We start from the raw sequence: 16,652 nt of genomic DNA on the forward strand, positions 1-16,652 counted from the left end.
TCAAGTCTGCTTTATAATATTCCAGCTAAGAGTAAGCCAAGACAAATATAGGATGTTATTTTATTGTTCTATCATGAACTTTATGGTTCTATAAGCAGGGCAGCAGAATAGGGACATCCACAGACAATGGAGGGGTTTCTGCACCGTTGGGGGTCTCCACAGATATGCAGAAAAAGGTTTGTAATTGAAAAAAACCAAAACACCAAGAGAGCTCAGTGAGAACTAAGCATGTTCTTTGCCTTTTAGAAGGCACAGAAAACAGGACAAGAGAGCATCAGTGGAAAGAAAAACAAACACACAAGAAAAAAACAGACAGGGGAATGAGTGAAAACTGGCCTACCCATCGCACCCATTCCAAATGACTTTTCCTGTTCAAAATAGGTCTGCCATGTTACTGTTATGTGCATTTGAGTGAAACATGTAGTCTGGGTCTCACCATGAATTTTATTAAGAGTGCCTTCATGCAACAACCTGAATTTGTGCCTGTACAGAATGCACTCACCCTCGGGAAGTATATGCAGCAAGATCAGAACCAGGTCTCTGACCCGCACATCCATCCACACATCCTGGGTGGGGGGCAGGTAGAGGCACCTGAATGAGACCCCCTTCCTATCTTGATGCACACACAGATTCCAGGTCTGTGGCGACAGAGAAGGAATTTAAGCTAAACAGGCCCCATCTGTCACAACTGGGTGCTTTCAAATTAACGTTTATTTTTTGGGGGGAGGGGGAACTCTCGAGGAATTGATGTGTTAGAAACGATGCCACATTTAATGGGATGCCACAATACATATCTTTCTGGCCTCAAAATCTGTGGCTTGTGTGTCACAGTCTGCTGCTTCAATAATTAATATTCCCCACAATTTTGAATATTTATAGTCTCCTATTTCCTTTCCTTAACCTGCTTTCACCATCCAATAAGGAACTCCCCCCCCCACCAGAGAATTTACGTTCCATTCATTAGAATTCAAAATACATCTAACCTAAAGCCTTAGGACAGCAACTAGTTAGCTGGAAGGTAGACCAAATGCTCTCCTTTTTCTTTACTAGATAGGAAAAGAGAAAGCGATGCACCTGGACGCCTTCTCATCCTGGCACTTTCTCTAATGCAATGCACACGGACTCTCCTCATCCCCAGCCCATGGCAGCTTGAAATTACAGTAAGGAATATGGGAGCAGAAAACAATATAGGAAGCTACCATATACTGAGTCAGACCTCTGGTCCATCTAGCTCAGTATTGTCTACACAGACTGGCAGCGGCTTCTCCAAGCTTGCAAGCAGGAATCTCTCTCAGCCCTATCTTGGAGAAGCCAGGGAGGGAACTTGAAACCTAGATGCTCTTCCCAGAGTGGCTCCATCCCCTAAGGGGACTATCTTACAGTGCGCACACTTCTAGTCTCCCATTCATATGCAACCAAGGCAGACCCTGCTTAGCTAAGGGGACAAGTCATGCTTGTTACCATAGGACCAGCTTGTCTCCTGTGGACAAGCAATCCAAAGGAGGAGAGGATGTACAATGCTACACATTCATGGACAAACCTCCCTGCCCAGTCCCTTAAACAGTCCTGGCAAACCAAGGAAGTGGAGCAGGAGACTTGTGCTGACCACTGAGAGCCCAGGCAGCATTCCCTCACAAGGCTGGATTTGATCCAAAGGGTGTCAGCCACTGACCCACATTCTGCGAGTATAGGGAGTCGCTCCTGAGTGCAGAAGGAACATAGGAAACTGTCATATACTGAGTCAGACCACTGGTCTATCTAGCTCAGTATTGTCTTCACAGACTGGCAGCGGCTTCTCCATGGTTGCAGGCAGGAGTCTCTCTCAGCCCACTCACATTTCTTAAGAGTGTGTTATAGCCAAAAGAGTGTGGCAGGGAGTAAGCAAGCTGTTAGAGTGGCCTGATTTGGAAAAACAGACTTGGGAAGAACTAACCTCGGGTTTGAGCGATAGAACCTCCTTTCGAGGTCCCAGAAAGAAATCTTCAAGGAAACGGGACGGAACGGGTGCCCTCATACTAGGGAATTGGAACGTTCCCCTTCTCGTAATCAGGTTAGTAAACCTGTATGTCATTTATGCAATGCTCGTGCATAGGAATAGGGAGGGAAGACACAACCAAGAGGTTCACGCAGATGAGACAGTAAATCTCTTCTGGAAAAGTTTGTATGGTTATGTGCAAAAAGACAAGAGTATCTCTTCTAAATAGCAATGGGACAAATTATGGAAATGGACGTTGGATGTAACCCCCCACCCCCCGATTACCTGATGTGCCTTGAAATCCCCCACCCCCGGGTTGCAGTACTACCTGCATATACCTCATAACCTTGTGCGTTTCCAAATCCTTGTGTGTAAATTTTTGTAGATATATCATGTACAAACAACCACTTTGTATACAATTGTGCTTTGGCAATGTACTGTATGCTTTGGTAGTTTGTTGGTTCAATAAAAAAATCTTGTCCTATTTTTTTTTTTTTTTTAATTCTTGTCCTATCTTCGAGAAGCCAGGGAGGGAACTTGAAACCTTCTGCTCTTCCCAGGGCGGCTCCATCCCCTGAGGGGAATATCTTCCAGGGCTCACACTTCTAGTCTCCCATTCATAGGCAACCAGGGTGGACCTTACTTAGCTAAGGGGACATGTCATGCTTGCTACCACAAGACCAGCTCTCCTCTCCTAACTAGGACAAGCCACGGACCCATCTCTTATCCAACAGTTGCAGTTCTTTGCCAAACAGCACAGAGCATGGACAGGCAAAGAGGAGGGTGGCTGCCCAATTCAAGAGTTCTTAGCTGACCAACCATTATTAGTTTCAGTCGAGAGGCTGATTAAAAGCTATGCAATTTTTGCACATTAAAAAAAACAATATAGTTCTGATGAAGAAAAAACAACACTTTCCTTCTTAGATGATGTAAGAATGTGTTGCGGTAGACACCATCTCAGAAGAGGCACTTCTGGGAAATGGGTGCCTCTTCTAAAATGCGGCTTGTCACACCCAGGCGTTTGTAAGTTCTTGTATTTTTTATTTTAAGCGTTTGTGAGTTCTTGGTTTTTTTTGTATTAAATGTGTTGCCTGATTAATCCGGGGCATTTTTTTTTAGTCAAACAGAAGTTTTTTCATTGATCAACAAACTAGATAACTGCTGCCCAGCAAAGGGGGAACTCGCATTGTCAATACTGGATTAAAGAACCAAGAGCAGCCCTGATGCAGGAGGCACATGGAAGTACGGACTTTTTAGCTCAACACTAATGTGGGCTCAGGGTGCGTTTGTGCAGGCAGCTTACGTGAGTGGCTTCTCTCGTAACAGATTCATAACAGATTTGTTCATAACAGACTTGTTATGGGGCGGCTAACAAATAAAGTTGTTTATTATTCATTCATTATTATTAATATCATCATCATCATCATCACCATTTTACTGCTAGATCCACGCTTACCGCTGTAGGGTTCACAACTAGCCGTCACTGCAGAAAGGCCTGGCTGTATTTTACTGCTATTTTCCTTCGAGTCCTTGAAAGAGACAGTATGGCGTGTCTGGAGAAGGACGTGCTCCTTCTGTCCTCTTGGACAGCAGCACGTGCTTTCAAAGGCAGGCTCCCCTACCCGCCCTCATTTATTGTAAGGGCCGCCATTACTTTTTGTAAGAAGACAAAGCAGAGAGGAAGACCAGTAGTGTACTCCCACCGAAGGGCTCGTATGGACATGACATGAGGATTCTGCTGCTGAAGTGACTCCTCGAGTAAAATTACTGCTGCCTAGAAACTCTCCTTTCTAAGGAAGACTCTGGAAGGCACATTCCTTAGCTTGCTTATCTATAATAACACACACACACACACAGAGAGACTTACAAGGCTCCCTGGTAATGAACTGAGGTACAGTGTTGGCGGTGGCAGGAGTGCTCGGATTTGGTGTCCCCACTAGTTTGCTCTTCGCCATCTTCGTGTTGGCTTTAGCAAACTCTAATCGAAGCGTCTGAGGGATTTCAGGGTCAAAGCGGATTCCCTTTTGCAAAGAGAAAAAAAGAAAAAGAATGAGTGTCAGTTTTGGCACAACTGTGAAACAGCAGGCAGGTTACACTCAAAACGGACAAGACTGCACACAGGTTCAGAGCGTAGTAGCAGACTCAAACAAAGCAAAGTAGTCCAGGAAGGAGGACCTGTCCCTCTCCTGAGAATTACAAACTAAGCGGGGGAGGGGGGGACACAGTGTAACAGACATACAATTGGGTGAAAATATGCATTCAAAATCTTAGTAAGACAATCCTCCCCAAAGAGAATGGTTCAGTAAATAATGTAGACAGTGCATATAGTAGGTTTTGTTTTGTTTGTTTTTAAATACTACAAATCAGAAAGGGTTTGCAAACATTGGGGATAGAGGACAAATAATATACATGCTATTTACACAGACAAAACCACTGTTAGCCAATGGGTGCTTTTATCCTTGTGTAGCTGGTCCATGCTGTGGTACAGGGAGGAGGATGGATCTGGATTTGGACCACAGCAGGATGTAAGGTTGAAGCCCTCCTGCCCCTCTGCCACAGACCCAATCCAGGTTGCATCTCCTGTGTTATTTGCACCAGAAAATACAAGCATGGTGTGACTGACATCCCATGTAGCTTGGCCCTGTTATAAATGGGGGGGAAATCAGCTTAACCAGAGAAGATGACTGTGGGAACAAAAGAAAACTTTGAAAAAGATAATTTGAAATAACAAACAGATAAAGTAAAGTAAAGTTGTGCCATCAAGTCGGTGTCGACTCCTGGCGCCCACAGAGCCCTGTGGTTGTCTTTGGTAGAATACAGGAGAGGTTTACCATTGCCATCTCCCACGCAATGTGAGATAATGCTTTTCAGCATCTTCCTACAACACTGCAGCCCGATATAGATGTTTCCCATAGTCTGGGAAACATACCAGTGGGGATTCGAACCAGCAACCTCTTGCTCCCCAGGCAAGTTACTTCCCCGCAGCGCCATTAGGTAGCTAACAAACAGATAAGAACCACACACATAGCTAGCCAGACAAGGGCACCTGATAAAGTGTTAGTTATTATTAGGTTTCTTACCCCACCTTTCAGACTGTGAGGGCTCACAAAATCACTTTTAAGTTTTAAAGAGGTACAACTTAACACATGGAAATAAAAACAAACCAGGTAAAAGCCAGCTAAAACAGCAGCCTGAAAACAACCTTAAAACAGCCTCCAGGAGAGTTACCACTACAAGAGCAGCAAGAGCCAACTAGCACCTCTTGGCAAAAGCCTGGCAAAACAGGAAGGCCTTAACAATTGCCAGTGTGGGAGCCTGGCATGTTTTCACGGATGGGCCTTCTACAGTTGTGGTGCCATCACAAAAAAGGCCCTGGTCACTGCCAAACAAGTGAGACAATTGGGTCAGATTGCAGGGCCTGTGGGGCTATTCTCAAAGCCTGGCCAGGTTCACGTGGACACGGGTAACCCCTAAGGTACCCTAATCTCAGGCCATACATGTTTTTTAAAAATTAAAACCAACACTTGGAATTGGGTTCCGAAATACACTGGTTTCAAATGGATATTATGTTGTCATGTTGTTGCATACCCACAAACGTTCTGACAACAGCATTCTGCACCAGCTGAAACTTCCAGACTATATTCAAAGGCAGCCTCACACACAAAGCATTACAGCAGTGCAGCTGGGAGGTAAGCAATGACAGGTTGACAGAGGTCAATTTGGTTTTCTCTGCATAGGATCCAGAAATACTCCCAAGGAGCAAACCTGGTCTTTCAGGCAGAGCACAATCCTATCCAGAACAAGTCCAGATCAGTATTCCTACCAACCCACACCATACACATGACACATTATCTTTATCTATCTATCTATCCATCCATCCATCTAATTCTCTAAGGCATACCCGTGGCTAATCCCATGCGTGGCAGCTCTCGTGAGATTTCCTGGCAGGGCAGAACAGAGCAGAGTACAACAGGGGGAGCCTCTCTCCGAGCCAGCCTGCCGAGGAGGGAGGGAGATTGAGGAGGAGGAGGAGGCGGTGCCAATGCTGTGCTGGCAGGAGAGCGCAGGTCGCTCCAACCACCAGCCTCCTCGCAAAGAGGACAACCAAACAGGCGGCACATGGGCAGGGGGAGAACGAACTGGCTGAAAGGATGTGCAGAGGGGGAGAATGAACTGGCCGAAGGGGTGGGTGGGTGGGGAAACTGAACTGACTGAAGGGATGTGGGGGGAGAATGAACTGACAAGGGATGGAGAAAAAATGAAGTCGGGGCAGGGAGCCAGATCAGTTGCGGGGCAGGTGGGGGGAGAGACAGGGAGAACTAGGGGTGCAGATGCTCTGCGCTGGATCAGCTAGTTACTATTATATATACTGTATACCCCACCTTCTTCCATGAGGAAACTAAAAGCATTAGTTTAGAGGAGTCCCCAGACACTCTCCCACGCAGACACTGTCAGGACCCAGACTTGTTTAAGTTCAGCAAGATGGTTGCTGCACCAAGCACCTTCAGACTATTAGAAAGCAGCAGCATTAACGCAGCTTAAAGCTCTTCATGTTCATTATTTCAAATACCCTTCCAACAACGCTGTAAGATAGGTCAGTATTAGTCCAAACTGCAGATGGCAAGGCCAAGAGAAGTAGCTAGTCTAGGCCACCTGGCAAGTTCACGGTCAGGACAGGATTTGAACCAGAACAGTCCCAGATCATATTCTTATCATCATGTCCACATTACAAACTTGTAGCAGTTTTATTTTGGGAAGATATTTACCATTTTTAAAAACAAAACAAAACACCAATCAGTCTTCATACTATCTCCCCCTTTCTCCCCAAAACTTATATTCTAGTGACATATGAATAAAGCCCATATTTCAACAAATTAATCTTGTGGTACTCCTTCTCTGAGCCACCTAACGGTACAATGGGGAAGTGACTTGACTAGCAAACCAGAGATTGCCAGTTCGAATCCCCACTGGTATGTTTCCCAGGCTATGGGGAACACCTATATTGGGCAGCAGCGATATAGGAAGATGCTGAAGGCATCATCTCACACTGCGCGGGAGGCGGCAATGGTAGACCCCTCCTGTATTCTACCAAAGAAAACCACAGGGCTCTGTGGGCACCAGGATTCAACACCGACTCGACACACACTTTACTCCTTCTCTAGCTTGGTTTCATATGCAAGTGACGTTAGATGTGCTTTAGGCCAAATCTGGCTATGCTAGTCACACATGGGTGGCAATGATCATGATTTCCATGAGGCACTCCTCAGCATGTTCTTGCTGAAGCAAGCAAAGAAGTTAATAAGTCAAGATCTTCATTCAAAATATGCCAAGGATCCTGGAAACTGTAGTGAGAGATGCTGGTAAAAAATTCCCTGCTTAGAGACCCTTAGCTTCATCTTACGGAACTAGAATTCCCTGGGAAGAGGTTATGTCTGTTAAAGCAGCGTTTAAATCTGAGGTATTAATATACCCCTGTACCTCTCCCTCATCCATCCTACTCCCTTTATTATATACCATAAGAGTCACCTTATGCTCTCACATCAGCCCCTTCCATCAAGTGAGATGTTACCATCAGGCACCATTTTACCCCGATGTTGATGGCTTTCCCATTTGGGTACTTCATGGCCATTAACATTCTCATTCAAATACATCCAGAATTCTGCCAAAGAAAGAGAGGGCCAAGTAGCCATTACTTAATCCGTAACAACTTGTTGACAAAGAATAGAAGTATACTTGGCAAATATAAGTATACATCCATCTGGTGTGCAGACTGGGATGGAATCAGAGTTAAATGCTATCGTCAGTATGTCTGTCCTAAACATAAAATGCAGAGGGCAATTATCAACTCGTATGTTTCAATTTATAATTTCAGAGGTTTATTTACGTTGGGCCCAGGAACAATGAACTACTAATGACATAAAGGTGGTGTTTGGATCCACTGTTTCCATGTGTTACTTTGCAGTGTTACCACAGGACTCTGGATCCTGATGTGGATGGGTAAGGAAGAATAGCACTGATCAATGTCAGGAATTCAATTAATAGGAGATGGGAGGAAGATAAACAAAGAGCTATAAAAATGTGAACCCTTAGCAGGGAGGGAGTCTTGGAAATTAAATATTTAGAGAAACTGTGTGTGTAGGGGGGAGGCAATAAATTAAACTTGAACACTCCACTCTCATTTTTAATTAAAAGCACCCACATTTCCGTCATCTAGGTTTTCAAATTCCTGAAATGAGCTAGAGACAAAAAGTCAGGGTCCAGTAAGGTGGAGGAAAAAATGCCAAGCGTAAGCTTTGAATTTCACGAAACAAAGAGAAAGAAAGAGTCAGAAGCCAAAGGTTCAGCTACAAAAGCTCAAACCCACATGTCTGTGTCCCTAACTCTGGAGAATTCTGCAACTGATCTGTGTTTTGTAGGCATGAGTAGTTTAAACAGGGTTCTGGAGTACATGTAGAGGGGTGATTTAGATGAACACCCCCCTCATGTGATTCAAGGATGCCCCATCAGGATGTCCTGCAGTGATGTCAGGGCAGGCACACTCTTGGTGTGTCCCTGTCCTGACTGTCCGAACCAGTCCAGTGTAAATCTATGCTTTTACAGAAGAAGAACCAGAAGTGGATCCTTGCTGCAGTTTGCGATTAAAGGTCGTCAGGTCTGAATAGGTGGACAGCTACGGCTCATGACACAAAAAGAACAAAAGAAGAAAATAAGCAATCCTAGGACAGTTTATGTACTATTCAGATGCAAAGACCAGCACTGGTGGGGGAGTATAATCCATTTGGGTTTTTGAAGTGCGAAGTGAAACCAATCTTTTAAAAAAAGAATCTTCACACTAGTTCTCCCACTAGTTGGCTATTACTCGGTTCAAGGATTTTTCAATGAGAGCCAGCATAGCATAGTGTTTAGAATGTTGGGATAGGAGTGGGAAGACCTGAGTTTGAATCCCCATTCAACCATGGAACACACTGGGTGACTCTGAGCCAGTCATGTATCTCTCAGCCTAACCTACCTCACAGGGTTGTTATGAGGATAAAAATAACCATGTATACCCCTCTGAGCTCCTCGGAGGAAGAGTGGGATATGTAAATGAATGGATGAATGAATGCATGAATGGCCATTAACAGAGTGCACTTTAGGAGTGAGGAGTCCAGTGGCAGGAGGTTCCAAGCAGGGAACCTGACCAAGGGGGAATCTTGATTTTGCCTCTCCCTCCAATGGCTAGCAGAGTAGCTTCTTCACTGGAATACTACCTCGCTAGATGCAGAGTTATTCCTCCCCTCCTGCTGTGTGCGCACATGCACACATACACAAAATGGGGAAGCATTCAAACATGCAATTGCCAGCGAATTTAGCTGAATTTGTGAGTGGTTCTCAGTCCTGGGCAAAAGTCCCAGAGCAGCAACAAATGTGCTGGAAAATTAGCCTGTCACAGCATAACTTCAACAGCACAACCTACCCTGAGTTGTATGGTGTACACACAGTAGAGCTGTGGGTGTCACTTGCATTGTATCCTAGGGCTAGTAATACTTTTAAGTGAGTCCCAAACTGATGTGATCCTTAGTAAACCTTCCCCAATCAACTCACATTTTCCTATTGATTTCAGTGGGGTAAAGATTGTACCCGGAAACTGGCAAGTACCGTCAAAAGCCAGAAACACTACAAGTCTATACTCCCTGGGACTCTCAGCCAGGGAACAAAAACAACACCACTTTTTTGTTCCAAATTAAAGTTCCAACATCCTTTTAAAACCTCAGAAGTTTAAATGACCTAATTTGTTTGGCAGAAAAATCTGGGGCCATAGGCTTTAGAGCAAGCCACATTCCTAAAACATCTTTAACATCAGCACCATATAAGGTAGTCTGTATCCTGCTCTGCTCTACTCTTATCCCTAGAGATTAGCAGAGCCAAAAATACATTGTACATAAAAAAATGAAGGCAGAAAAACAGAGTACTTGCTGCATGCTTTTATTCCAGCCTGAAAGGAACAATCCCTGAACTCAATTTCCAGAGGGGTAGCCATGTTACTCGGGGGCAGCAAGAACCTTAAAGACAAACCTCCCCGCAAAAAAACCAACAACAACAAAAGGATGCACATCTGACACAGTGAACTGTAATCCTTGAAAGGTTATGTTGAAAGAATTTGTTAGTCTTTTAAGGTAGCATGTAACACAGTGTTTTTCTGTGACCTCAAGATATTTTCACTCAGATTCCTCAGTAATAAGCTTAAACGCAGTACACATAGAGCCCGTTCTCATGACCAGCCGTACCTGGGCTAGCCCTGTCCGACCCAGATAGGGCTGGTTGTCTGGGCCCCCAGGATTGCTCCCTATCCCACCACTCTGCCCTTGGGTAGCCCTCATTGGCTACCGAGGCTTAAAGTGAGGTAGGAGGACAAGCACACGCTTCCAGCCTCCCTCACGGGTTGCCTGGAGTGCCAGCAGCCATCTTTATAATAGAGCCCCGGAGGTGGGGGGGGGGCTTGAAGGAGCAGCCAGGCAGCACAGTACACACCTGGCGGCCAGGGCTTGCTGCTCCCCTGGTCATCGCTGGGCTTGTTGCTGTGGTGCCCGTGTGGCAGAGCCCAGTGGAGGCTCCGATCATGCGAGAGGAATCAGGCAGGTTCCTGCCTCCCCTTTAGCCCACCCCCGTTGGTTCATGTGAAGGGGCTCATCGAAGACAACTGTACTAGGAACATAGGCAGCTGCAATATACCGAGTCAGACCATTGGTCTATCTAGCTCAGTATTGTCTTCACAGACTGGCAGCGGCTTCTCCAAGGCTGCAGGCAGGAGTCTCTCTCAGCCCTATCTTGGAGGTTCCCCCAAGGGGGGAACTTGGAATCTTTTGCATGTAAGTTATTTCCAGAACAGCCCCATCCCTTCAGGAGAATACCTTACAGTGCTCGCATGTGGTCTCCCATTCAAATGCAACCAGGGTGGACCTGCTTAGCAAAGGGGACAATGCATGCTTGCTACCACAAGACCAGCTCTCCTCCCATAATAAAGTTGTGCCCTCGAGTCAATGTCGACTCCTGGTGACCACAGAGCCATGTGGTTCTCTGGTAGAATACCGGAGGGATTTACCATTGCCACCCCCCACACAGTGCGAGTCGATGCCTTTCAGCACCTTCCTATAGTGCTGCTGCCCAATATAGGTGTTTCCCATATTCTGGGAAACTTACCAGTGGGGATTCGAACCAACAACCAACTCCCCAAGCAAGTCATTTCCCCACTGCGCCATTAGGTGGCTAGCTATATGAAACTAGTATGGCAGATATGGTGGGACTTCCTACTCTGAACGCTACTGCCCCTGTAGTACACAGGCCAGGATGTGGGTCATGTTTTATTATATTGTAACTTTTACAGGGATTCGCATGAATCATTAATTTTACCCTTGATTAAGGATCTACTAGGCAGAGGAGATGAAGAATACGTTTTATTTCTTTTATCAGATCATCAAGCCCATGTTACCCATAACGTGGCTAAATTTTGTTTAATAGCAATGAATATACGACAACAACTAATGACCACTGTAGTGGAATAATTTATCATGCCACTGTATATTCATAAAGCTACGCTGTTGTTATACTGCACATGTATGACACTGTGTTTTTTCTTCATGCTTCTGTACTGGTCAAAGACTGCAATGAAGTTTATCGATCTAACTAGTACATGTTTTTCCCCCCTTTTAGGGTATGAGAACTAAAACACCCTCCGTGCTAGAAATGCTTCTCCCTAGTGCCAGGTGTGGGAAGGCTAATAATGAAGAACATTCGTTCTACATTTGTTCAGAGGCAAACATGGGACTAACTGATGTCTTGGTACATCAGGTACCTGATAAAACAGGGTCTGGGCTAAGCCTTGGTACAAAACTGAAGAGCTGGGAATAAGCAATACCAATTTCCTTTAAGTCATATGGTGAGGATAAATATGCCTTATCATAACTTGATTGCAGCCACAGCAACGGAATGTTTTCACATGATACATCCACGACAGAGCTTTCACTCATACCCTCTTACACCTCAAATACACATTTTAATTGAGAAAATTTGCATATCAATTGTGCAGTCGAATAAGCAATCAAGTGACAAGATACCAAGTGACGTGGACACATGTGTGAATTAGTCCATAATCTGTAAACACATAAGAGGATTTTTTTTTCAATGCAAGGCTGCACTGCACCCATCAATGACCTGATAGTGACAAGATCAATATGACAACATATTTTATTTTCAACTCCAAATCAGGCAAAACAAGCAAACAAAACACACACCTTACATGGCAGCCTAGACAGTGGAACAAAAGCTTCTAGCAGTTCACAGACATGAAGCCATCTGTGCTTTTCATATGAAATCCTGAGCCAGAGAATGTAAGTACACATAAGACCTATTCAAAACAATGGCTTGGATCCAAAAGAACAGCAAGCAGCACGCTACTTGCAGAATGGGGCTTTCTTACCCCTCCTCTATCCTGCAACCTCCAGCGTCCCCGAAAAGCCAATCTTGAGGGACTGGGACCCCCAGAAATAGTGTGGGGCACAGGTGGGCTGCCAATGAGAGGCGATTCAGGGAAAATCCTGCCCACTCCCTGCACAAGTGGAAGTGCCATTCCATTTCCACAAATGCTAGCTGGTATTCATCCCAGAGAGACCAATCACATGGTAAACCTGTCTCATGTATTGTACTTGTGGTGATGAATCCTTGCCATGGACACCATGAGAGCCAGCGATGTGGAGGCCAGACTAATGGACAATGCATATATGGCAAGGCGGAGGAAGAGGGGGTAACACTCAGAACATGCACCAGAGGGAGACACACAGGAGCGCAAACCATATTCTCCTACAGTCAGCTGGTTGGGTAGCCAAGGAAGAGAGTTGTGCGCATTGGAATATATGTGCCAGAACTTTGGCTGAAGGCCCCTAGGGACTTAGCTGTGATTAACTACCTCCTGATCAGTGCCACTGTCTCTCTTCTCTTCTTCCTCCCCTCCCCACTTTAGTATTTTTTCTTTAATACAGCCTATTTAATACAGCTATTGCTATTGCTATTTAATACAGCCTACAAGCAGACAAAAGCTACTCGTGAACAAACATTTTTACTGGGCCTGCTTTTCCATACATACCTATATTAGTCATTTGTGGCATTCAAGAGAGGAGAACTAAAGAACAATCAACTTCAGAAATTTTTACCTGCCACAGGCAGTTAGCCAAATGGCTATTTTACAAGTGGGCTTTAGCATCATCGGTTTTGGAATGTAAACACGCAATTTCAAATGAAAGCAAGGCACAGGACCCGCCCTCTCCTCATACAGCAAAACTGACATGTGCGCAACTAGGTACTAATGCCGTGTACTCAGCTCCTAGTGGCAATGCCTACTATATTCAAAGCTGAAAGGAATTAAAAGGTCATCCAACCCAGCCTGCACTGCCTAAAAGCACTCACCTACCATTACACCGGAGACAGCACAATTCAGGAATTGTTCCTATTTACTCCTTAAGCAAGTCAAATTTACTCCTCAAATTTACTCTATTTACTCCTTAAGCATGTTGCAGGGGAAGTCAACCCTCCCCAAGCACATGATCCAATGCATAAAAGCAGTGGTCTAGCTGTAAACTAGTATGTCACGATGGGAAAGCAACAATGCAGAAAGAAGAGTCCAATTTTCAGCCCCATGGAGACATAGAGGTCATTGACACAATCAAAAACTCTGTTCTACCCGGGTTTGGGAGGTGTGTGTGCTCCCAATTTTTGGCTGTGTGGAAGCAAGGTAGGAGGAAAACCTGGGCAGAACTGATTGTGTGGAAGCAAGGTAGGAGGAAAACCTGGGTAGTTTTTCCTCCTACCTTGCTTCCATACAATCACTTCTACCCAGGTTTTCCTCCTACCTTGCTTCCACACAAATGAAAATCGGGAGCACACACAGCTCTCAAACACAGGTAGAACACAGTTTTCGATTATGTGCATGACCTCTAGATTTGCTTTGTTTAGCAGAGCACACCAGATCTGTGGGTATGCAAACTTGAAGGTGGCCCCACAAATCTTGACTAATTCAAAGCCATTTCAAAACATGATCATCATATTGTTATGACAGGGCAGTCTAGAAAGTGCGGTGCAGTAGTCTGGTAGCCAAATGGCAAGCAACTTCAGGCAAAATATGACTAGCGATTGTGACCTTATACCTGTTCTTGTCTGTCTGGAGGTACTTTCTGTGACTGCAAACATGCTATTTAGATTTGGGCCAATGTCTTGAGAGATTCTCTGTGAAAACATGTGCACCTCTCATAGATGGAAAGATGGTTCTCCCAACTCTGTGGTGCACCGCAGTTTGGGAAGTTTCACTATAAAGACTTCCGAAGTATGCTAAAAAAGAATCCCTTGCTAGAATATTTTGTACATTACAAGTTCAATGGAAACAAACACCATAAGGGACAGCATGTTCTTATCTTTACAGTTAACATCAGTCAGATATGAATCTTGACTTAACCCCTTTCTTTTGGAAAGCCACAAAAAGTATAAAGAGAATTAAACAGATCACCTGGCACAGGCTGCCACTGTACACCTTATTTTCTGCAACACACGCCTAATACAATATATATTAAGCCAAGATCAGGTGCTCTATAGAAGTATATACATACAGAAGCCAGTTCCTTAGCAGGGACTAGTTCAGGGACTCTCTTGGGGAACCCCTTCTATATTTATTTATCTGCTAAGGATGCCTTTGCATCTGAGGAGGAGTCCTCTGCACCAGATTCTGAGGCATGTTCTAAGACAGATTTAAGGCTTCTAGGAGCTACTCTGTTGGTTCTTTGCTTGCTAGCTAGGGCCTTGTGAGCTACCAGCATGAAACAGTGGCTTGGGGAGATGGAGCCAGTCAAAATAACAGCATGTACAAAAAGTTACAATTGACATGGGAAGAGATTTTAACAACAAAACTCCTGAATTCCAAGGGAATTTTGCTGTAGGACAGGAGGAGAACAAGAGGGGCTGCTTTGCTGGGGAAGAAACTGGACAGCAATTAATGGCACAGAAAATAAAAGCAACCCTGAGAGGGGGGAGAGGGGGGGAGAGAGAGAGAGAATGGTGTGGCCATGCGCCCCCATTAGGATTTGCAGTGATGGTTAGAAAGTAAGGGAAGGAGACGCAAAGCACAAAGTTTGGAGAGCTGCTTGTGATAAGTTGGGAGCTGCCGAATGCCCACCCCTAGCCTAAAAGGTACACTCTCCTGTTTACTAGCCCGACACTTTAGGCTTTTTAATTGTTCCACTCAAATTGAGAGTGCAGCCTAAAGCGTGTCCACCACTGCTCTGCAACCAAGCATAGTAGGGAAAGATTTCGTAATGGTGAGCATCAGTGAAGCTTGTCCTCTGTTACTGATCTTCTCGTGGAGGAGCCTATCGGAAGCCTCCAAGGAACCCCCAGGATTTCCCCGAACTGTCTGAAAACCACTCATCTGCGGTGTTCTTATAAGGGGCTTCCCAGAAGCATCCAACTGGCCATTACTGGAAGCAGAGTTAGCAAAACACAGTAAAAGTTGCCAACCAGAAATTCAAAGCAAAGCTTCCACGTCTCTTCCCATGGTTAGGATTTTATCTGGATGAACAGGCAGTCTGTAAAGCTTTTAGCCAAGGGTAGTAACCTATTTTTCTTCCCCACACTTAGGGTATCACACAGGCATCAGCAGGGGAAACACCTCAGCATAATGCACAGGGAGAGGCAAGCAGGACCACTAGGCAATCCGCTATATTTCTCCACTTAAGGTTCAGGAGCAAAATATTCACTCACTCCTACAGGAGAGAAAAGTGACTTCGCCCTACAGAAGGGACCATTCCATTTCTTAAACTAGGTTAGCCCATTTCTGAAGGAACGTGACACCTTTTTGCACGGAGTACCTAAAAACTCTCTAAGGCTGTTCATGTGACCTTCTGCTGGCTTGGGAAGGGTGGGTGGGAAAAAGGCAGGAGAGCACCGACCTTCCTCCCAGACGATCCAACGCCAATCCCAGCGGCCTGGTTCACACACCCAGAGCTGCATGCCGTGCGGCATTCTGGAGGCCAGGAAAATGCACCCTGGCCTCCAGGTATCACACCATGGACTGCCTGACAAGCGCAGTGCATCGGGGGATTCCCCCATGAATCGGATGCTCTAGCCCGGGCAGTCACACGACTAGGCAGCTGGGTAAAAGGACACACTCACATCCTTTAACCCAGGTAAAAGCCCAAGATAAATTCCTGGGCTACCTGGGGAGGCAGCAGCAGGATCGGCCTCGATTCCAACGCTTCACGTGAGCAGCCCTAACCAGGTAGGGCTGCCGAGCCTGGGTAGGGGCTGCTTGTGGGAAGAGCCTCTCTGTATTCCCAGTACAGAGATAACTGTGGGTTCTGTGTAACTGGACACTAAACTCCGCTGAACGTCCCATGCACCAATCTTCCTGGCACAAATGCAAAAGACGTCTGCTCCACTAATACCACCCGAAGACATGGGCGCTTATGTAACAGCACGACTGAAAGGGGACAGTGTGGGAGGAATACCCCTGCTCCTCAATCCTAGAATGGGAAGAGGTGTTTCTTCCTGCCCTTTTAAACCCTTCCCTTGGAAAATGGCCATCACTAGGATGCGCAGAGGGTGGAAGGAGGACAAGCTATTACAGGCAACAGTGGACCCCCTTGCAAGAGCCCCCTTT

The 16,652-nt window shown here is 45.5% G+C and overlaps 1 protein-coding gene across 12 annotated transcripts in view; it reads right to left on the reverse strand.

The window, feature by feature from the left end:
- The window catches only part of RBPMS (RNA binding protein, mRNA processing factor), a 207,368-nt gene that overhangs the window by 102,684 nt on the left and 88,032 nt on the right, over nt 1-16,652 (reverse strand). For all 12 annotated transcript variants that reach the window (XR_008315428.1, XR_008315422.1, XR_008315425.1 and 9 more), the window contains one exon: nt 3,843-3,996. Coding sequence is in view for 4 of the 12 variants with exons in the window: in XM_053292059.1 (XP_053148034.1) it covers nt 3,843-3,996 (154 nt within the window). In the remaining 8 variants the exon portion in view is untranslated. The remainder of the gene's footprint in view (nt 1-3,842; nt 3,997-16,652) is intronic.

Source organism: Hemicordylus capensis, chromosome 2, assembly GCF_027244095.1.
Source record: "Hemicordylus capensis ecotype Gifberg chromosome 2, rHemCap1.1.pri, whole genome shotgun sequence".
NCBI lineage: Eukaryota > Metazoa > Chordata > Lepidosauria > Squamata > Cordylidae > Hemicordylus > Hemicordylus capensis.